Source organism: Xyrauchen texanus, chromosome 36 (assembly GCF_025860055.1).
Source record: "Xyrauchen texanus isolate HMW12.3.18 chromosome 36, RBS_HiC_50CHRs, whole genome shotgun sequence".
Lineage (NCBI taxonomy): Eukaryota > Metazoa > Chordata > Actinopteri > Cypriniformes > Catostomidae > Xyrauchen > Xyrauchen texanus.
The window spans coordinates 5,490,393-5,514,789 of NC_068311.1; the positions used below are offsets into that span (position 1 = coordinate 5,490,393).

General features: G+C 36.5%; 1 protein-coding gene and 2 non-coding genes across 4 annotated transcripts in view; 1 reads left to right on the plus strand and 2 right to left on the minus strand.

Annotated features, from left to right (window-relative positions):
• The first annotated feature begins 101 nt into the window (after window positions 1–101).
• trnap-ugg (transfer RNA proline (anticodon UGG)) lies at window positions 102–173 on the plus strand. Its single transcript has one exon. It is a non-coding gene; the product is annotated as a tRNA-Pro (tRNA).
• Window positions 174–1,708: 1,535 nt separating this feature from the next.
• On the minus strand, window positions 1,709–1,782 carry trnai-aau (transfer RNA isoleucine (anticodon AAU)). The gene has a single exon. It is a non-coding gene; the product is annotated as a tRNA-Ile (tRNA).
• A 3,210-nt stretch (window positions 1,783–4,992) lies between these two features.
• Window positions 4,993–24,397, minus strand: part of LOC127630259 (ephexin-1-like) — a 35,935-nt gene continuing 16,530 nt past the window's right edge. For both annotated transcript variants that reach the window (XM_052107751.1, XM_052107750.1), the window contains 11 exons: window positions 22,712–22,938; window positions 21,798–21,958; window positions 20,029–20,181; window positions 13,660–13,789; window positions 12,892–12,966; window positions 10,545–10,634; window positions 9,951–10,114; window positions 6,845–7,003; window positions 6,653–6,732; window positions 6,383–6,487; window positions 4,993–6,184 (listed from right to left, as the gene is read on the minus strand). In XM_052107751.1, coding sequence (XP_051963711.1) covers window positions 5,967–6,184; window positions 6,383–6,487; window positions 6,653–6,732; window positions 6,845–7,003; window positions 9,951–10,114; window positions 10,545–10,634; window positions 12,892–12,966; window positions 13,660–13,789; window positions 20,029–20,181; window positions 21,798–21,958; window positions 22,712–22,938 — 1,562 coding nt within the window. In that variant the 3' untranslated portion in view covers window positions 4,993–5,966. The remainder of the gene's footprint in view (window positions 6,185–6,382; window positions 6,488–6,652; window positions 6,733–6,844; window positions 7,004–9,950; window positions 10,115–10,544; window positions 10,635–12,891; window positions 12,967–13,659; window positions 13,790–20,028; window positions 20,182–21,797; window positions 21,959–22,711; window positions 22,939–24,397) is intronic.

Consider the following 24,397-nt stretch of genomic DNA (forward strand, 5'->3'; position numbering starts at 1 on the left):
ATCTAAGTCTAACTTACCTTGTAAACAGATGTAACGAAATGATAACGTGTTGAAAGTCTATGCAATAGTTCTTATTATATCACGAGAACAACAGAGTGTATGGCTCGTTGGTCTAGGGGTATGATTCTCGCTTTGGGTGCGAGAGGTCCCGGGTTCAAATCCCGGACGAGCCCTACGCTTTTTTTTTTTCCATAGTATTATGACACTAAGTGTTAAAAATATGTTCTAATGCACAATGACATATTGCAGTTTCATAATCATCTGGCTTGTATAAATTGGCAGGTGGGAAGAAGTTTATAAATATTTACCTGGGGCTCAAAATGTATTATGAGTATAACAGTATGATATGATTATATATTATTGTATATACATTTATTAAAAAGATTACAATCATTACAAATTCTGTTATAAAAATTTTTTTTTGTCTGGTATTTAGTACATTAGGCACAACTTGAGTATGTAGGAAAACAATACCAGGGTAAATGAAAAAATTATATGCAGAAAAACATTTTATTTAATTTTCAAAAGAAGAAAAAAATTGCTATCCTCATTTATGATTCATTAAAAGAAAAAACCATTAAAACTTCTTGTCTTTCTACTGCATTGCATGTACACCTCTGTACTCTTTGCAAACTTTCATACAATCTGCACATTTACATTCAAAACATTTTGATAGAAAAAAAAAAAAAAAAAGATTCTTTATAATTTTCAGGACAAAATTCACAAGGTGCACATAGGTGCTACAGACCGCAGTGGACTGTATGAGTTTCTGACATGTGTAAAAAAAAAATTAAAGAGTATACGGAGGTGAATTAATAATTAATTGAAAATATTATCATTCAATAAAAAAGCATATTTTTATCTCAATATTCTCAATAATTCTGACAATATGTTTAAAAAATATTTCATTCTAATATCTTACCAAGTCAAACATGTCCTTTATTTTTTACATGTAGCCTACCTCAGGTGGGATTTGGAAAGGAAAATGGGTGTAATTCTTTTTTAATGAATACAAGTTTTACTTGTAAGAATGTAATTGCAGAACTTTTTAATTGGAATTGTTACTAAAAAGGCAATTGCATAGCTCCGTAATTCAAATAGAGCTTTGAAATTGCATTCCTACTAGTAACGATGCCCTTACATAGCTCTGTAATTATAATTCTTACTGGTAAAGCTATTGTAGAACTCTTTAATTTGAGTTTTTACTACAGTAAAATGACATTACAGAGCTCTGCAATTCAATTACAAAGCTCTGCAATTGCCTTTTTACTAGTAACAATTCCAATTAATAGTTCTACAATTGCATTAGTAGAAATGTAAACAGAGTGTTCTGTGACTGCATTTCTTACTCGTGAAAAATATATTGTTGAGCTCTTTAACTGAAATATTGCTAGTACAATTACAACGTGTAACGTTGATGCATTGAAAGCCAAATCGGCTTGCCATAGTAAGGTAGAGTTTACTTCATTTCAAATGTAGCTAAATATGTTCTCAATATGTCTGGATATTACAAGGTAGGTTGTAGGAGCCTGATAAACATTGCACTACCCACTTTCCTTATTGTTGACAAACAGTTAAACTGCTAACCTGTATTGCCATTTTTAGTCTTATTATTTTGTAACAAGTTACACTGTGAAATACTATAAGATAACTAAGATAAATGTAAGATGACTAAAATAACATATACAACATTTAAATTAAAATGCATTGGCCAGTACGGGTATCGAACCCGCGACCTTGGCGTTATTAGCACCACGCTCTAACCAACTGAGCTAACCGGCCATGTTTTGTCGTGCAAAAAACAAGCTTTAAACCTTCTTTTACTTAGGATCCATTCATTTCTGCAACTTTGAATCTTACATGCCGCAGCCTGTAGATAACATTTCAACAGATAATAGAGGTGTGGTAGTACCAGCGTTAGAATAGTTTTTTAATTTTTATTTAGTTTTAATTTCTATTTTGTCAATCTGTAATTCCAAATTAGTTTTGTTTTTCATTAGTTTTCACAGTTTGTGTGTTAGTTTCAGTTTAGTTTTTATTTCAGTTTTAGTTATTTTTTATTTTTCATGGCTGCCAAAGCAGAAGCATGTATTTAATGTCTTACATCATTACATTTGTCAGGGCAATCTTGTTGTTACCTCTATTTGTTTTATTGTGTTTAATTTGGATTGTAAATGCAAAGTTTACAACATAGAGTGAATATGGGTAAAGAGACAAATGGCATTTAAACTTGATCCCCATTGTATCCATATGAATGTCCTTAGAAGATTATAAATAATGTATTTGCTAATCTTTGGGAAGTAAACAATTAAAGGGATAGTTCACCCAAAAATGCCATCCCCTCACCATCCTGCCATCCCAGATGTGTATGACTTTCTTTCTTCTGCAGATCACAAAGTACGATTTTTAGAAGAATATCTCAGCTCTGTTGGTCCTCACAATGAAAGTCATCATGGTATAAATCCTTGATGCTCCAAAAAGCACATAAATGTAACATCCTTTTTTACTGTACATCTTGACATCAGCCGTTTCATTGGTGATCATTCCTGTAGACTGCAATTGCAAGATTTATAGTGAAAAAGAAGATTCATTTTGGTCTGTTCTCACCCAAAACTGATTTCTTCAGAAGACATGAATTAAACCGCTTAAGGATTACTTTATGTTGCCTTTATTTGCTTTTTAGAGCTGCAAAGCTTTGGACCCTCGTCACTCGTGTTGTAAGGACCAACAGAGATTAGATATTTCTATAATATCTTTGCTTGTGTTCAGCAGAAGAAAGAAAGTCATACACATCTTGAATGGCATGAAGGTGAGCAAATAATAAGAGAATTGTCATTTTTGGGCAAAATCTCTCTCTCTCTCTCTCTCTCTCTCTCTCTCTCTCTCTCTCTCTCTCTCTCTCTCTCTCTCTCTCTCTCTTTATTTATTACATTTTTGAGGTTTCAAATTTATGATTTTTACATTGGGATGTGTGGCAGAGCTCATTTTATGGCCACCAGTTGGAAAAGCAATGATAAAGGAAATATGTTACCTAAGGATTAATGATGTAAAGTGTACAAAATATACAAAAATAATTCTAAATACTTTATAGATATTCTCTAGAAAATTGTTTTTCCTCTGAGATTTTGTCAAAAGAGTGTCTTCAAATGTTCTACATCACAGTATTAAGAATTTCTTAATTTTTGCTTTTGTCTAAGGTAGAAGACTTTCTTCAAAGGTATAATATCATGTTATGTGTGTTTGGATCATAATTAAAAGTGCCAAGAAATGTACATTTTCCAAAAGTGTCTTATTTTGCCCAAAACTAAAACTAAACTAAAACTGAAATGAATCCGAGATCATTTTTATCTTAGTTAATATTTGGAATTAAGGAATGTATTTTAGTTTAGTTTTAGTTTATTCAGTTCAATTTCAGATTTTATTTTTATTTCAGTTTTACTCAATAGGAATTGTATGTGCACATAATAAGCTGTTTATTCTCTAGGTGTTACCGTAAATTGTAATTTGAAGTGTCTCCTCTGATTTTTTCATATTTTGTTTAACTTACATCAGGGCCAAATGCATTTACACACAGCTGCATTTACACAACATCAACAGTAGATATTATCTGAACATTGATCAATTGTTTTTTAGAGTAATAAGATGTCTGTGAACAGCTGGTGTGCTCTCTGCAAAGGTCTCGCTTTGGGAAACTGTTGTCTGTGTTCTCATACATCAAGAGAATGCAAGACATGTAATCTGCTGTTAAAATAAACTCAAATTCAGAAATGCACTGTTTACTTTTTAAATTCCCGGCCCTGGTCTTCTTGTTATTCCAAAGAAACTCTAATCTCAATCTACCAACAGTGGCACCTTTAACATTTGGTGGGAATGAAAACGAGGCTGTGAGGGATTGTGGTCTCTTCAATGGGTTGTACTGTTGTTTAAAATGTTTTGTATCATTCCACTAATGAACATTGAAATAAAAAAGTGTTTTCAAGAAATTTCAGTAGACAAAAACTCCAAGCTGTGAGTTTGTCGATTTCCTGACAAAACACTGTGTGGCTCCATGATGATTCTGATTGTCACTGGACTGTTTTCTGGTTCTAAAGCAAAGTAAAAACTACCGAAACGAGCCATCTAGATGGAGAACAAAGACAATTTTAAGTGTTTGTTGGAGCAAAAATGAGTTCAGGCTCTACATGCTCAACAAATAGTTCATGAAAATTCTCTCTTGATTTACTCACCCTCATGCCAGCCCAGAAATGTATGACTTTCTTTCTTGTGCTGAAGAAAAAAAGATTTTTAGAAGAATATCAGTTCTGTAGGTCCATCAAATGCAAGTCAACAGGGTTCAAAACTTTGAAGCTCAAAAAGCATTTGAAGTCAGCATAAAAGTAATCCATAAGACTCCAGTGGTTAAATCCATATTTTCAGAGGCGATATGAAAGGTGTGGTTGACAAACAGACAAATATTTAAGTCTCTTTTTCTACCAATCTCCTGTTTCAAACAGCTCTCTTAAGTGCTCTTCTCTCCTAAGAGGAGTTCTTTTGTTTTTGGTGATTCGTATTCTTCGTGCAAATCACCACCTACTGGGCAGGGAGGAGAATTTATAAATAAAATGACTTAAATATTAATCATTTCTCACCTACACCTATCATATTGCTTCTAAAGACATGGATTTAACCACTGGAGTCGTATAGATTAATTTATGCTGTCTTTTGTTGACTTGCATTGCATTGACCTACTGAGGTGAGATACTCTTTTAAAAATCTTTTTGTTCAGCAGAAGAAAGAAAGTCATATGTAAAATGGCATAGAGATGAGTACTGTAAATTATGCGAGAATATTAATTCATATCCAAATGGATAAAATCAAATCCCACCCTACAATTTTTCTAATTGAATATACCGTTTCACAAAGTAAAATGAGTTGCGAACACACACAATGCACATTTCTTACACAAAGCAGGTGTTTATTATTTATTAAATGAGACGAGACGCGTTGACAAGACCTCAACATTTAAGATTTATTTTTTATTAACAATAAATTATCTTTTTACAAAATGAAATGGGACAATTATTTTGGCAATTACCTTTTTTCCACACATTTAAACATGACAAGTTTTCATATGAACATGCACACAGCGTAAACTACAAAAACACCTACTCCAGCTGAACAGCAAGTTTAGTTCTCTCATGGAAGATACATTCTCTCTTGGTTCAGCGAGATTACTCGCCTTTTGCGTGAATATGTGTTTGTGTAAGTAAAACAATGTTTGATGTGTATGTGTGTAATTGTGCTTGTGTCAAACACTTACATGCAACTTGTGCAAATCTCAAAGGCCTTAATTTTCTTTTATTTGCTTTGCATCCTTCCATGTTCAAGGACAACATATTCACAAACAATTCCAATTAAAAGCGAGATATTTGCATTAACTTTGTTTTTAGCTCCTTTTTTAATCTTCAAGTTGATGGGAGGAGAATGAGCTCAATATGGTACAGTACAATTTCTTGTCCTCAGAGGTAAAAAATTAAAACCTGTATTGTCAGTAAGGTGTGACCATGCACTTTTAATACATCATTTTGGAGAGAAGCATAATGTCTTTACAAAAGTCCTGATGTAGTATTTAATTTCTTTCGTTTCCCCTCCCTCCTGCTCTCAGTTCATCTCATATGTGTGAACTATGGAAACCGGTCCCTGTATATGATTGCGTAAGTTGAAATCCTTCATGTGTACAGTGTGTTATGACTCAATGGAAGAAGCGATTCAAAAATACAAGTGCTTATAGTGCAAGAGCTGTTTCAAGACTCTGCCAAGTCAAAAGTATGACATCAGACATGTAGTTGTTAAACACTGGACATATAATGACTATCGGTGACCAAAGCCCATGGATCCAATGCAACTGTGACATCTAGATGGCATTACTTTCTGGTTACTGGGTCAGGAATGAGCGAACAAATGGGATGTCATTTCTTGCTCCTAATCTACACGTCAGTCCAGGATGGAGTGTACTGGGGACTCTTAGACGCACGGCGCCCCCTAGAGGTGGCTCTGGTCCCCTGCGCTCCTTCCTGAGCCTGTTGAATCCGTTGACACTCTTTCAGGTTTTGAGCCCGAACTTCAGCGCTCATAATCCTCTCTACAACACGGATTGGGAACCAACCCCGCTCTCCATCATGCAACCTTTCACCCAACACCCAGCCTGTAAGAGAGAGAGAAGCACAAGCAATGAAGATGAAAAGAGAGGAAAAACAGGAAGGGTGCATAACAAGAGTACCATTAAACAAGAGATAGGAAGAGATAGGAAATGACAAACAAGAAAGAGGGATTTTTTGTGGTCTTGAAAACATTTATCATTTCTTTCTTAATTTATAAATCAAGAAAAGGAATGATCTCTCACCATCATCGGTACACTCCAGAATGTGAAGCACATCAGCCATTTCTATAGAAAGTTCATCAGGCTCCTGAGAGGAATAGGACTGAATGCACTGTACCTGAGGAGAATCTGACACAACATAAACAATAAGTCAAATATTACAGACAGATATGATTTAGAGACTAGAAATAGGACAGGGATACAGCTTTATCGCCATAGCTCATTGTGTCACAGTATGTGACCACTAAACAACATCTCAAACAAGTAGATGCTGTTCAAGTGCCTGTGTGTTACCTGGTTGGTGAGCACTGGTTGAGAGGAACCTTGTACGGCGGTTTGGAGTCAAAGCATATATCCAGCGCAGTTTATCACTCCTGTAAATATTCACAGTGCCATACATTTCATTGCGACTCTATAAATCAAATACATATTCTAATCACCATTATAATCGTTTCTAATGTGGACTTTTTAGGATTGTGTTCTCACATGCTTTCAGTCTTGAGCATGTAGCTGACTTGTCTGTCCTCCTGGTTCTCCAGTAGTTTCAGCACAAAAGCATAAGCCAACATTTGACCCTGATCTTCCAGATCTTCAGTCCTCAACATGGAGCGACTGCAAGAGTCCAGAACCTGGTACTTCTCTCCACTGATAAGCACAAAACAAATAATGCACACAGCAAATTAATAACCCAAAAGTCAAACAGAATAATCCCAGAAAAAGATGCACATAGGGGAGTACGACTAGTAAATGTATGGTAGTGACAGACCAATATATTCAATCAATCGATATACAGTACAGTATGGCCATTTTGAAATGATCAGCATTGGACAATAATTGTGTCCGCTTTGGTGACCCCTTGTGTCAGTGTTACTGACAGTCGAAAGTCAATGGATAATAAACTATTCCTATTTTATATATTTTGTGAATTTTGAATAAATATTGTATACAATAGGGTTTTACTGTAAAAGTTATGTGCATTAATCTATTTTCTTATTTTGTATTAATCTTATTTGAGGCTTATGATTAAATGCGTTAAAATTTTTGCCTATGCATTAATTTACTTACAAAACTAAAAATAATTTGAAATTATTTCATTCAAACTGACTGATGTGAGTTCAGGACAATCTAGGCTGTCAGTAAAGCGTTAAACTTTCAACGCACGGAGTAATGTGACAAAACAATATGGTGCTGATCTCAGCGAGTTTGTCTTTGGAAGAAATGCCAAAAAAAATACATCTGGTAAGAAACCTAATTAAGTTTTGACATTGAAACCTGTTTGAGTCAAAAGGTTAGAGTCTCTAGTGTCATCCAACATGCCATTTTTTAAAATGTAAGCGATTAATCGTGAAACGCCACACTGCTAAACACAATGTACACTATAGTGGACGATATCACTAGGTGTTCATCAGAAATCCTATATTTACAGTGCAGTTTCATGTTGAGAAATATTTTTTGCTTTCGGAGGCTTTATATGTATGGAGTTAGGATGAAAATAAGGTGCATTTAGAACTGTTCTGAGAACAGTGCAGACAGACAGCACACTGGAGGTTAAATCATTAACTAAACAGGGAGCAATGAAGCATCCTATAGCTTACCTATGAAGCCAAGTTCATTCAATTAAAACTTCCAGTCAAGTGTTCAGTTTCAGGTTGCAGATGACGTTTGAACCAATCAACATGGTTGGCAGACATGGGACAATTGTAATCAGTACATCGATTCAGAATTTATAATGTATTCTTTTATTTTAACATGGTTGGCAATGATTGGACGATGCTGGTCATTACTTTGTATTATGCTAATTTCTGATTGGTTAAATGCTTTAGCACTGGCTAGCAATTGTTGGTTTGACAGTGCAAAAAGAGAATATTGATATATTTTGTTGCCAAAGCAGAAAAAACACTGTAATATAAAAGTCAATATACGGTATATTGTTTTTTTATTTATGCTTTTCCCAATACACATTGATTCAAAGCAGCTTTACAGAAAATCAGCTGTAATGTCTCAAAAATATGAATAACCAACATTCCTGGTAACATAATAAACAATTTGATAAAAAAGAAAATCGGACTTTCTATAGCTCAGTATTGTTATTATTTATTTTTCTCTCCACTTTTCTCCAAAATTTGGAATGCGCAACTCCCAATACTTTCTAAGTCCTCATGGTGGCATAGTGACTCGCCTCAATCCGGGTGGTGGAGGACGAATATCAGTTGCCTCCGCATCCGAGACCGTCAATCCACGCATCTTATCATGTGGCTTGTTGAGCACGTTAACACGGAGACGTAGCACTTGTGGAAGCTTTACGCTATTCTCTGCAGCATCCACGCACAACTCACCACGTGCCCCACCAAGAGCGAGAACCACATATTATAGTGACCAAAAGGAGGTTAACCCATGTGACTCTACCCTCCCTAGCAACCAGGCCAATTTGGTTGCTTAGGAAATCTGGCTGGAGTCACTCAGCACGCCCTGAATTCGAACTCGTGACTCCAGGGGTAGTAGACAGCATCAATACTCGCTGAGCTACCTAGGCCCCTATAGCTTAGTATTATTTAAAAATTCACAACTTAGTCCCGATGTCCACATATGTGGACATACATTTTTAGGAACATTATTTTCACAAGAAGTTTTTTTTTCTTAAAATTGTTACCCCTTTTTCTCCCAATTTGGATTGCCCAATTCCCTCCTCGTGGCGGCACGATTACTCACCTCAATCTGGGTGGTGGAGGGCAAGTCTCAGTTGCCTCCACTTCTGAGACCGTCAATCCGTGCATCTTATCACGTGGCTTGCTGTGCATGACACCGTGGAGACTCCGCATGTGGAGGCTCATGCTACTCTCCACGATCCACACACAACGTACCACGAGCCCCATTGAGAGCGAAAACCACTAATCGCGACCATGAGGAGGTTACTCCAAGTGACTCTACCCTCTCTATCAACCAGGCCAATTTGGTTGCTTAGGAGTCCTGGCTGGAGTCACTCAGCACACCCTGAATTCCAACTCACGACTCCAGAGGTGTAGTTGGCGTCAAAACTCGCTGAGCTACCCAGGCCCCTGAATTTGTATTTTTTTATGTTTATTAGGTGCTACTAGTTACAAATCAAAAATGGAAATGGAAAATGCACACAGCAGTCATGCTCGGGTCTCAGGAGGATACTAAAATGTGGAAAATAGTACCCTGATAGCATCACCCAGACATCTATATCTATGCTGATCTGCAAAACTTCTATAAAACTTTTCCCCTCAGATGTCAATAAGACATTCAGCAGATGTATTTGAGACATTTATGATTTAGAATGTTTTCATGAATCTTTTTAAGATGTTTAGCTGATGTTAATCAGAATGTGACGCTTAGACATCGCAGAGAATGAATAAAGAATGTACAGTAAAATAAATAATAATAATAAAGAATGAATCAGTGTGTCCAAACGTTTGATAAGCAATGTACTACATATAGGAATTTACTGTATATCAGCCATCAGCCACACTGCGATCTAGCTAGCGGTATCGGCCAAAGAAAAACTCAAATTTGTCGACCACTAGTTTATGTTCTACTTCTTTAGCGCTGTTTGAATGATGTGACAACTGACCTGGAGCTGCGTTTAGTGATGAGCAGCAGGTTATTAAACAGGAACAGGTAAATGGGGTGGTATAGCTTGCGGCTGCGCATGGTCCTAGTGCTCTTGGGTCCAGACATCTGCTGGACTTCACCCTTCTTCAGGAGCCAGCGAGAGTGTGAAATCACAGGCACTGACTGCAAATCAGGTGACAACAACACATTATGGGCTTACTAAGATGAGACTGTACAACAGTTAGTTGTGTATCAAATACAACAGTTAAGAATGCTTACCAAGGGTGCATGTAACAATTCAATTAAAGAGGAGGTTCAAACGTACTTTTATTAAATGGAAAAGAGCATGTTGGATAATTTGCAAAACATCTTATGTGTTTTATGAAGAAAGTCATATGGTTTGGACAGACATGAGGGTGAATACAGGTTAAGTGGGACACTTTGTTACTGAGATGAAAGGAAAAAATGTCACCCTAAATGGTAGATGATCTAACCAGTTCAATAAACGATAGACAGTTTTGAGTTATGGTATGACATTTTAACGATGAATAATTTGATATGTTATATTTATGTTATACTTAGTAAAGTAGTTTTGTGTGTCCTTTTTATGTACCTTTAACTTGAATTCAAGTGTTTTTTCAATGCTGATCAGCTCCTCAGTGCGACTCATCTTCCGCACGCCTTCATTACACTCCTTCACAATCTAAAAGCAACAAACACACACACACATGAGTACATTTATATCGCACGTCTTGGTGGGGACAGCCAATTGAAGTGTAATATTATTATTAGCTTACTGGAATTACTATAGACTATAGGAAATGCAACAGGTGTTTTCAAATCTAAAATTAGACGATTATTTTGCCCATTCCTAAATGTTATTTCCATGTGGGAATGTCTTTGGTTTATCAGGTTTTACTATTCTTGTGATGACATCTTCAGAACTGTTGCCATCACAATTAGAAAAACATGCACACGCATACAAGAACAAGTTTGACTGAAAAAAAACGTATTACAGAAGATTCGCTCCAATTGGGAGGACCAGTATGAGCTGTTTGATCAGGTCTGCTCTTTGGGGCATTAACTTTACTGTATAATTCAACATTGCTTTTCTTCTTGAATATGATCAGTTCAAACGCCTTGAACTGAAGACTTGAGCATTATGGTGCAAATAAGTCATTTCTGAATTTCCGTGATTACCAGTTTCCGACTAGGTAAATTCATTCAATTCTTTAACAGCTAAAGGCACTTGGGTAGTAACTTCTAAATATGGGGGGAGTCCAAACGTTTGAGGCCACACTGAAAATCTGTGATTTGTTTCCAGGACATAAACAAAGTTTAGAAAAATATTATGATATAAAATGAAGGAATATTTAAAAGTCTGCACTATTTGTAAGTCACTAATCAAATGTAAGCTACTAAGAAATTGATGTACATTTTTTAATTAGCCTTCTCACAAACAGTATTATGCTGATAATATAATTTTTAGTGAAAATATATGCAAATTACAAGCATTTTGATGAGTGGTCTCAAAGGTTTGGACTGGTCATTTATCATAGCCAGTGTTACCTAACACCTTTTCTGAGCTCTTAACCTTATGCGACCCTGTGTCAACATGCGTGGAAATTGAATTTTGGCTTAGCAACTCATAATTTAATTTAATTTAATTTAATTTAAACTGACTGATCTCAGTTCAGGAGACTCTGGGATGTCAGTAAAGTCATGTGACAAAACAACATGTCAGCGATCGCAGAGGAGTTTGTGTTTGGTTGAAACGGCAACAAAACAGCATCTGGTTAGATACCTTATTAAGTTTTTATATAAAAAACAGTTTGAGTCAAAAGATTAGAGTCTCTAGTTTCAGCCATAGAAATGCCAATTTTAACATTTGAGCAATTTAGCATGAAACAGAATGTTGTTAAACACAATGACCACATTCATGAACTGTATGCTAAGTTTCAGTTAAAATATCCTATATTTACTGTGCTTTATAACATTGAGAATCAATGGATGCATCCAAAAAATAGAAAATTTACCTTTTAAAGGCTTTATATGGAGATAGGATGAAAATAAGGTGCCTTTCAAACTGTTCTGAGACCAGTGAAGACAGGCAGCACACTGGAGGTTAAGACATGCACTAAATAGGGAGCAAGTGAGCATCCTGCAGATGTTTGGACCACTCAACGTGTTTGGCAGACATGGGACAATGGTAATCAGTACATCGATTCAGAATTTATTATGTATTCTTATAGTTTAAAATGGATGCCAATGATTGGATGATGCTAGCCTTTACTTTGTATCAGAATCATTTGTGCTAATTTCTGATGTAATGTCTGTCATGTCTCAAAAACATGAATAACAACACTTCTGGAAACATAATAAACAATTTGATAAAAACTGGCTTTTTATAGAGACAACTTATTCTCACTGTCCACATATGTGGACATCAATTTTTAGGAAAACTATTTGGTCAACTTTGTTTTTTCTGTCACCAACAACATGGATCAATTTCGCCATTATAATTTCTAGACTGTGAGGCAGTGAAAAGCTAGAGTAGAATTTGAGTTGTCTTCTTGCAATTACAGTCATTCTTACTTATCACACTTGTAATGACTTTAAGATGTTAAAAGAAAAACAACTGAGAACAAAGCAGCATTCCATTGCACAGCTATTTGTGGGAGTTCCGGTAGCCACAAGAGGTGTGGCACCGTAACCTTGGTGCTGATGACAACACAGTAAGACGTGCTCGACAGGTGAAAGTCCAGAGACATACTAATGTCAGGGTTTATAACCACACCCTGTGATGAAACACACATGTTTGTTTTTCTATCATGCTGGGAACTTTCCAGTGACTTATATTGTTTTTATACAGGGCTAATGATTTTTCTATCCTCTAGCCCTAAACCTATTTTCACAACCTTTCTGCATCCTTTTGAGGATTTTAGCAACACAAATCTTACCCTTTCCAACTCTTGATGAGCCAATATGGCAGTCTTTTCTCTCTCTGAATTTTCTTCCACCTTCTTAAGAATATTCTAGAAGATAAAGAAGCAGTTTTGCACACATTTAGAACATAAAGACAGACTGGTCATTATTTTCAACCATAATACACATAAACAGCACAGGTTTATAGATAAAATCAGGTTGCAAACAGTATGAAATCCACTATTAACAGTGACAGCTTTTGCAGACTCTGATTGGCTGACTCGTTACTAAAGTGTCCTAGGCATTTGATTGGCTTAATCTTTCTCTCCGGCAGTCTTTTTTTATCCCCTTTTTCTCGCCAATTTGGAATGCCAAATTCCCACTACTTAGTAGGTCCTCGTGGTGGCACGATTACTCACCTCAATCTGGGTGGTGGAGGACAAGTCTCAGTTGCTTCCGCTTCTGAGACCGTCAATCTGTGCATCTTATCACGTGGTTCGTTGTGCATGACACCGCGGAGACTCGCAGCATGTGGAGGCTCATGCTACTCTCCGCGATCCATGCACAACTTACCATGCGCCCCATTTAGAGCAAGAAACACTAATCGCTACCACGAGGAGACTCTACCCTCCCTAGCAACTGGGCCAATTTGGTTGCTTAGGAGATCTGGCTGGAGTCACTCAGCACACCCTGGATTCAAACTTGCAACTCCAGGGGCGGTAGTCAGTATCATTACTCGCTGAGCTACCAAGGCACCCTACTCTCTGCCAGTCTTTTGAGACTTTTAATTGGCTGGCTCTTACCTGAACAAGTAGTTTGAGTCGTGTGATTCGCTGAAAAGGGAGGATGAGGAAGGAGGTAAACGAGAGGCCCTTCACTTTAGACTGATTCTCCAGAGTGGACATATGCTCCCGGAAAAGAGAATTTTCTTGTCTAAAAAAAACAAAGACATGGTTATGACATTTATGTATAAGTGTGTAACACAAGGATAATACAAAAAGAGCTGGTGTGCATGTAAAAAACAAAAAAAACTAAAACAACAACATTGCAACTTGCAAACTCCCAGAACAACACCCTAGCAACCGCATAGCAACACACACACACACACACAACATGCATAGCAACTTGACTTGTCTATGGAGGTACATTAATGACAAATGACTTTGAAAAAAAGGCACACCGAATTGCATTATTGAAAAATAAACACATTGCATTAACAGTGCTTGCTTTTTTGGGGATGCGATTTCTAATCGTTGTATATTAAAGCTATGAATATTTCAGTTTGAAAACATTTCACACAAACTTTCATCATTAAAAACTGTATAATAAATATTCACTTTCCAAAATTTAGTTCCAAAATATTCAGTAATTTGTTTTCACCCTGGATATCTTCATATAGCTATTGAAAACTGTGATGATGCGTTTCCACCTTATTTAGCAGCGTAAATCTCGTCATATGTTTTATATTATAATTTTGTTTAATATTGAGTGTAAATTTATAACATTCTGCTTTGTGTTATATTACCCTGGAATTAGTTTTAAAACTGAATTAACACAGCTGCGAGCTTCTCCCATTTTAGTGTCTTAATCCACCGCTCTCTATTTTTTCCTCTTCTGGAAAATCCCTGAAATGTAATAGTGGTCTTGAATCAAATGGGTAAGTGAAAATAATATTGGCTGTGATCTCCCATTCAGTCCCATTCACCGCTGTCGAAGTTTACCCAGCAAACTTTTCCTTCCGCGTTCAAAAACCCTGATTGTGAAAAAGGCCTATTGCACAACTTAGAACGTCTGTGAACCAATCAGAATCAAGCATTCAACAGACCCGTGGTAAGCATCCTTTAATGTTGTGTAGCAGTGTCCAATATATATCTGTCTCTGGTGGGGCATGTAACGTGCTGTCTGTATTTGGGCAGTTCACGTGTGAGATTTGCCTTGTTAAAATCTCTCTCTAATAATAATTGTGTCAGGGTGTTGTTGTTTTGTGTTTGTGATCTGATCAGCCAGCTGTTGCAGCGCTGCACTCACACACGCATGTGAAGGAATGTAAACACTCACAAGAATACACAAGGAAAACTCCCGTGGTGAGTAGAAAGGCTTACAGTTTATGAAGAGCGCCTCTAAATTAGGACAGCACATCTTCTTCAACGTCGTTACAACTGTAAACCAACATTCGTTAACGTAAAACACATTCCACCACCTCTCGTTTTCCCCTTTAACTCTGGAGTGCGATCCACTCTGAACAGATGGAAGTCCGGAAGATGTAATGCGCTGTCCGGAATGACTTCACTCAGCCAGGTTTCCCTGAAGCACAATGCAGCAGAATTTGCAAAGTCATTATTTGTGCGGGTCAGCAGAAGTCATTCATCCGTTTTGTTAGGAAGTGAGCGGAGATTCGCTAGATGGATGCTTGGCAGCACGGTCCGAAAGCCACACTGTTGGAGTTTGACCAAGGTGCTGGCTCGCTTCCCACATTTGTATCTTTTTTTGATGTTGTATTGCTTGTACAGCACATCTCCTCCTCTGACTAAAATGTCCAACAGGACTTATAATAATCGAATAATCAAAAACTGGTAAAAGATTGTCTGCGTGTGCAGGTTGTCTCTGGTAAAACTGAAATAAAGTACTAAACACAGGACAAACAAACGACAAACAAACAAAAGCAGCAAAAGAACTGGAGAGCTCCACACCGAGGCGGCCATCTGTGGCACAATCTTAGATGTTTAAGTAATGTAATTACAGCTGTGATTTTTAACTCATAATTTTAGTGATTTACAAAAGGTAAGGCATTTATACACAAAACTGCATTAAAAATGCAAAATAACCATATTTATTTCCAATATGATATATGGAGGTCACACATATAACATGATAAGGTTATGTGACATTAATGTTGCATACTGTGTTTGAAACGTTGTATATTGCATTCTGATTCACTTTTTGAAAAATGCAGTCACTACACATCCTATGTAGCTAATTTTTCAGTAGTCAGCTAGTAGTAAACATTCTGAACACAGCCTAAGATTTCACTTACATTTCGAAAAAGTGTCTGCAGTTGAACCAGTTATGGGAGTATATTAATGGCAAATGTCTTTGAAACAATAATAACGCTGAATTGCATTAAATAAAAATTGACGCATTGAATTAACAGTGCTTGGATTTTTGGGTGACGCAATTTCGTACGGTTGTATATATAAGCTATGAATATTTTAATTGAAATATTTCGCACAAAATTTCATCATTAAAAATGTTAGAATAAATATTCACCATCAAAAGTTTAGTTCCAAAATATTCCGTATTCCGACAAGAAATATTCTATCTATTATATTTCGCTTTGCAAATTCACCTCTAAAAATGTCAGTGGTTAAATTCGGTTGGAAATTCAGTATTTAAGAGGCAAATTTTAAAAGTGAGATAAAATGGACTGAATATAAAATTTTTAATAATAATAATGAAAAAATATATATATTTTGGAACTGAACTTTGCAATTTTTAATAATGAAATTTTGTGTGAAATAATTTCATTTGAAATATTCACAGCTTATATATAGAAAACATGTAAAATTGCATCCCCAAAAAAATTCAAGCACTGTTAATATTTTATTATGTGCAATTCGTCATGTTTTTCTTTTTCAAAGACGTTTGTCATTCAAATACTTCCATACTTGTCCAGCAGGTGGCATTTCAGATGATGTTTTAATGGCAGATTTAGCATTATACTGATTCTTTCATTTTGCACTAAATTGCTGGATTAGAAAAAAAAAAAAAGATTGAACTGCTATAAATATAATTAGTATTTAGTGGGATATTGCCGTTAGCACAACATAAACTGGCATAGAGTTAACTAGGTCGCAAAGCTGAAGAAAGACCATTCTGAAAGTGGATGAGGTTATGAGGTGTTTACCTACATGAGCGTGTGCAGTGCAAAACATATTCTTCATTGTGACTCACAACCAGGTTTTGCACACTTTAGCCATGATCCTTACAAGTATGGAAAGTACCATGACTCCTTAAGCCTATGTGAAGAAAGTCCCAAGGGCTTTATGGCTTACAAACACACAAAAACACAGCAGTGTTTTCTTTATAAATGTAACTCCATATTCAGCTACAAATTCACAAACACAGTTTTGCCAAAGAACACTATGGCATATGTTGAATTTGTTTATAATTTTATTATAAATTTTTATTGGATGCTTCATGGAAGTTACTTTTGCAATTTGAATTAGTTTAATATCTATGTTAGCCAGCTACATAATGTCGCCTTGGTGACATTTAAAAAATTCGAAACAACAGTGTTCAATACCTCACAGGAATTGATATTTCAAAGTTGGTAGTTGTTTCTGTACTATAAATTCATACAAAACACAGATTCATGATCAACAAACATAAGATGTAGTAACAATGCAGTGGTGACCCAATAGGTCAAGCAACACTCCAGTCAATTAGCCCAAAAGTCTCTCACACTGGCTCCGGGCCATAGTGACATCCTTATTGATGAACCCTGTACACATAAACAAATGCAAGCATCTACATAACCCCTTAAACAACACATTTAAAAGCAGGGAGGATCACTCTAGGGAGACACCTTGTCTGTGGAGCCCCTAAGCATGCATGCAAACCAGCTAATTTACACAACAAACCACACACAGCTATCTGTCCTGTCGCAAACGCACCCACGCACGCACGCACGCACGCACGCACTACTAACCCTCGCTGTCCAGCATACACAACTTGAATGTGTAGGTGTGGGAACACTGCCTGCAGATGACACATCTGCATTTTTTGGTTATGTTCTTTGCATGAGCCACACCTACAGTACCAGTCAAGTCACTGTGTTTTGTTTAATTACAAGAGACATCACACATCACAACACACATTTAATTAAGGAAACATTCTCAAAAAGATAACGAGACCATCTTAGAACCAACATGACAATCCATGTTGGTTTATCTGGTGAAGCTGCCAGAAGGAAGTCCTGCCAGAAACATACTCAAGTCTACACCAGGGGTTTTCAACCTTTCAGGTGATATGCAACTTCAACACAAAATCCATTGAAAAAGAAATAGCCTACTACTAAGAGATAGCCTACTACTGTACTTAACACATTATGTAAAGAATATAAGCAATGCACACAATACGCATACAGACACATACTGTATGTATATAAAACAGATGATAACTTACTGTATTTAGTGTCTGAGAACACATTCTGCCAATCGGTAGTTCAATACCCGACATAGTAGTCGTAATTCATTCATCCACTGTCAATAAACATGAGCAAAACGTGCGAATACTGCAAACGCGGCTTCACACTGTGGTTTGGCTGGTCATTGTTTTCAAACCTTACTTTTTAAGGAGGAAGTCAGCAGGCCAATTTTTGAACGTCAAGTGTTTGGTTTGTTTTATTTGCTTGGCCGCACCTTGGAAAATACAACAATCTGTTAAAGCCAACTTACTGTTATTCTACAGACATTGTTTAGGTTTTTTGTTTTTTTTCAAAACCTTTCAAATCCAAATCTTTTAAGTGAATGATCGTTTTTGCTCACTTTTATTGTTTCTGTTGTAAACCATTCAATCAGTTGAATCAATGATTCACCCATAATGCATAAATATGCCCATTTGTTGCCAGTGCTGGGAGGATTACTTGTGAATTGTAATCAGGTAGTGATTGCAAATTACATGACAAAAAAATTGCAATCAGTAACATAATCTCATAGATTACATTTTTGGGTAATCTAATCCGATTACTTTTGGATTACTTTCATCCTAATTTTATTTTATTTTATGTCACATGCATATGAGTAGGATAATCATTTAAAAAGTAGGAGCTGCACACCAGTGTGTGGTAGTGAAATAAAAAAACGATATATTTATATTAGGGATGCACTGATTGTGAAATTCTGGGCCGATACCCATGTTTAAAATACCAATTTGGCCGATGGCGATACCGATTTTTGTTTGTTTGTTTGTTTTGTTTTTGCTGTTAAATCCCCCTTTTGTGCCAGTGAAACAAATAAATCTTTATTATAAAAAATAAATTCAACCCTACATCACACCATCTTTGAATGAGCACAAATTCAATCATACAAATTTATGAAACAACGTTTAATATAACCTTTCAAATAACAAATATTTTTTTTGTGAAAAATTACTTTTTCAAGAGCCTTTTTAGCCTGCTATACACCTGCTATACAGCAGAATTTTTCACTAAATCACAGTCCAGACTGTAAAATACTCCCACACCACCGACATTTCCTTGCACTTATTTGAAAACAAACCACACGTGCGCACGGCATCCGTTGCCCTCTTACGTCATGCCAGAGTCGTGTCTAGCCAGTGGCTGTGGGTGGTATTATACTACCACCTGTTGGAACTGCAGCTGGGTAGGCAACTGTTGTCCAAGTTGACCACAAATAACCAAGACATATAAACAGATAAACATCGGCCACAACCATCGGTGAATGACATTGTATTTGCCGATAGGCCGATGTCAGCCAAAAAGGCGAATATCGGCCGATACCGATGTTAGGCCGATACATCGGTGCATCCCTAATTTATATATATAATTATATTACATTATATTAGATTACAATTATTTTCAAATAACTTAACATACTTCATTTTTTAATCTGATTATATACTCCCGATTACATGTAATCCATTACTACCCAGCACTGTTTGTTGCCACCTACTGGCGTAAAGATGTATCTACAGAAATGGTGACTGAACAAATCTGTTTGGTGAACGCATTCAAAAGACTCACTGGGATGAATCAAAATCCTCTCCACTTAAAACACCTTAATCTCACAGCTGTGCTATTAAACCGGTTGTGTTATTATCTGCCTAGCTAGAGATAAACATGTCAATAAACCAGTAGACAATAAATTGCTATTGCACAGCACATTTGACTTCAGTATGGACAGACAAATTTATTTACGCTGTAAACTTGTTGCATCGCACCTGGTTAAGATGGTAAAGAAAAACTGGTAAAGAAGCCTGGGGACACCAGCATCCCATGCAAAAGACCAGAATACAAAACACAACATATGCTGATGACCAGCATTGCAGGTCTTTCCAGCATGGTTGTAAAAATATATCTCTTGTACACAAATACAAAATTCCAACTACATTTTATTATCTTCCACAAACACACAGGTAAGAAATTTTCTTACAGTATCCGTCGGTAGTTCTTCTCCTGATATGCCTGGTTGATGACATAGCTGATGAAAGCTTGGAAGTAGTTAACAGTGTGAAAATGAACAATGTCACACACATCTGAGATCTGGATAGACTCTTCGATCCTGTGCTCTAAATCCATGAGGAACCTGAGGAAAGCATGAGGTCATCACTGTGAGACAATAACCACAGTAAGGCTGCATCCCAATATGTATAATTATTCTACTCTTTAAAGTATGTACTTTGAGGGTCATGGTAAAGTACACACATTTCAGTAGGTAGCAAGAAAGTACACCAGCATTGGGATACACTATGATAAATAAAATAGTGTACTGATACCACAAACCTCTCTTGTTGCATACTGTTTGCATTTGCATTTAAGTGTTAGAATCTAGCTAAGTTTCTTACCAAACATTTTCAACATGCTGATATACTACTGTAACCTTGCAATCCTTGCCAGTTTTCCTTAATACAAAAAATTGAAACCCGTCACAAACGTCTCCTGTTCCATTGCGCAATGGATTGTAGGCTATAATGTAAAAAGCATACGCATATGCTTCGAAAATCCATCAGAAATAGTATACCACATAGAGAACGCCATTTTTAATGTACAGTACTATGATTTGGGATGCAGTAATTCTAATCTCGCATATGTAGGATGAACAGTATGCAAATGAGGACAGCATATGAGTGTTTCAGACACATAATTGGGACTTTCCCTCTCATATTGACACTATTTTGATCTGTCTACTGGCCCCAACTAATTGCTTCCTAAAAGTCATGCAATTTTTCACAATACACATGGTTTGAAAACAGATTTAACATAATATAAAACATGATAGCCATCATTAGTTTTAATGATGGCAATTGTGACACAATAGCAGGAAATAAATAGTTTAAGCTTAGCAGTGGATTAACAAATCAAAAAATTATTAAATAAAAGTAAAACAACTCAGATAAATCAACGCTTCTAATTAAATGTTTTACAAAAGCAGGTGTGGCCAGACTGAGGTGAAGTTCTGACTCACACTCATGAATCATCACATTGGTGGGCGAATTTGCGTGCCATAACACTACTGACTGGAATCACACCAAAACAATGCTTTTCCCTTTCACTTTGTACACAGGAATCATTTAGAAAAGAGTTCTAAGCCATAAACCAAACCAACTATCTCAGAGGCAATTCATAATATTAGGCCTACAAACTTTTGATATGAAGCAAAAAATGTACAAGACAAAAATTTATAAGTGATCTAATTATTCCATCATCAAGCATTGAGAATGACATTATAAAAACAGAAACAACATTATATAAAAATGATCATATCGCAATGCTTTTTGGGAGTGGGCAAATTTGGCTACTAAACATGATATTTTTACATTACATTAAAATCACCCTGACTTGTGACTTCTTCAGAAGCTCATTGTTGATCTTTCTTGAACGGTACAGTATATGAATGAATGAATTACTGTTATGAATGAGATTTTTACTTCTAGAGTCCTGTTTTTACACTCTATAGTACTGGCAATAATGGTGTCAGGCAGAATGGCAGGAAATGGGGCATATCAAATCATAAGTATGTAGTGGAAGCCAGTGTGGTTAGCAACTCTGGCAAAACGTTGTCGATTAATCTGAGGTTATAGTTCAAATGTTCAGCTGTTATTTTGCGGTTTCATAAAAGAGAAAAATTAAATAGGCTGAGAAATCAGGCAATTGTAAACCGCAAACACATACAAATAAACACACATTCCCATGCAAACACACCTCTCGCTTGCCTTCATGATGTCCTCAATGTTTGAGAACAGAAAGTGCATGTCCGATTGACTTAAAGTGTTGACAAGAAGAGGATTGCGTAGAAAGTGTGACTCGAGCAGCTCCAGACTTTTGTAGTACGATGCCTCGGAGGTCACCAATTCAAACATGGCCTACAAAGAGAGAGAAAGAGCAAGAGACAATGTTGTTTATTTCTAATGTTTGGTCATTTGTGTGTTTAGTAATTTTGCTGCAATGATCACCAGTGAAAGTTATTTCATTAAGCCACATGTACATTGGGTGTTATTTTCTGTGCTTTTCGATTGCTGCTTATCAGGTTGTACGATATGACCCCAACGACATCTTGATTGAAAGCCCATTATTTTACTTAATTAAGTTTGTCATGTTCTGACATCCTCATTGACATTTAAAATTGAAACGGTACCAAACCCAAGCAATCCTTTGCATGCAATTGCTGGCAATGTTTTGCCTGGAAGAGAAAAACTTGTCTAGTGTCAATCTTGGCTGGGGGAAAGAGTGAATTTGTGTACTGCTCATTCTTCAAGTTCAAACTTGAAATATTTTGCTGGTACAATCATAACGTAGGGAACGCCGATTAACAAGATATTTCCTGTATGATGCATCTCATATAGACTAGTATAAACATAACATATTGGCATCTTAGGAGCAGTTAAATTGCAGCACTGTGACCCAAGATCTTGATTCGAGGCAATTCATCTTTCATGTCACAATAAGCGATCAATGACTGCAGCATTGGCCATACAATGAAAGAAATCTTTAACAATCCTCAAAATTAGCCTAGGACGCAGAATCGTGGTAAAAATCCTGAAGTGTACACCCGGCTTTAGCTTTTCTAGGTATTCCAACTAAGAAATCAATTTGTGTGTATTCTGAACGTGTCCCACCTCCTGCACTATTATTTCTTTTGGTTCCAGTGTTTTCAGTAGTCCACTGTTCTTCACAGCCTCCAAGTTTTGCCAGAGGCTGAGTGAATGTGCACTGTTCCTCAACTGAAGCTGCAATGCAGGCGCAGATGTGAACCCTGACTCTGCAGTTGGAAGCCCATCTCTTTGCCGTCGCTGCTCGATCTCCTGCTGCTTAGAGGTGTCACGGTATTCTTGATACAGAACATCTGGAAACACACGTTTATTAGAGCAAACACAAAATGGTATTAATGACTCTTACTGATTGTTTGGTTTCAACTCATCTTGTGGTGTGTACGTGTAGGGTGGGATATATTATGAAGTAATGTGTTACTGTAATCCCCTAATTACTTTTTAAGGTTAACAGATTACAAGTAACATACAGTATGTTGTTGTAATTGAAAAAAGCACAACTGTCCACATGATCCATCAGAGCAATATATCAGAAAATCACAAAAAATGGCCCTAAACAAGCATTTATGAAATATTTGTATACATCTTAATATTTTGCAATAAACTTAAAACATATTGTTTCTATACTTTAAATTAATAGTTGTATATTTTTGTATCACTTTTATTATTTTGATTGTGTCCTTTGCAGTGCTTCATGGGATTGTAGTTCATTCCCTCATTAAAAGATGACAAGCACACAGTCCCATTTGTCTTATTATCTGATTTTCAAATACTTTTTTGATTGTTGTGAATCACCTCAGAGCTGCTTTGGTTCATGCCTTAGAACACTTTAATTTCGTTTTGTTAATCTCTATGGAAAAAAATAATGGGAAAAACATTTCTGGAACCGGTAAATTACTTCTGGGGGGAATGTGTTACAAGTAACATGCGTTACATATTCAGATTACTTATTGGGGGTGATGTATTACAAACAACATACATGACGTATTAAGATTTTTTGGGGCAGGGAAGTGTTATAAGTAACATGCATAACATATTCAGATTACTTTTTTTGGGGGGGGTAATACATTACATTACACTAACATGTGTGATGTAATCAGACTACATTTTGAAGGGTATATTTTATACTTATTTTAGAAAATAGTGGCAGTATAGTCACTGCATGCTAACTATGTTGGAGGGATAATAACATTGACAGCAAACATTTTTTTTTAAAAATGCCAAGACAAGCAAAGCTCTTTTCCGTTCTGCACACTGTATTGCACAGTATGTACTTTAGTAGTACATAACCTGTGCAGTCCAGTTTGACCCATCAGCTGAAACACTTGAATGAATCAACCTAACAAACCTTTGGACCAGACAAAAAGTTTACTGCAAGCTCCTATTGCCATACAAACATGTGACACATGATCTGTCGATCAGGAATGACCTTACTGTGTGTGTGTGTGTGTGTGTGTGTGTGTGTGTGTGTGTGTGTGTGTGTGTGTGCGTGTGTGTGTGTGCGTGTGTGTGTGTGTGTGTGTGTGTGTGTGTGTGTGTGTGTGTGTGTGTTGGCTTCTCAAAATGGTGACTTTGTACAGAGAAAAGCAGTTGCATAACATTCTGTAGTCACATTCAACAAGACCTTCAGGTGGGTGTTTAATACAGTCCCTTATATAACAGAGTGTGAGAAGAGAAGAGAAGAGAAGAGAAGAGAAGAGAAGAGAAGAGAAGGGAAGGGAAGGGAAGGGAAGGGAAGGGAAGGGAAGGAAGGGA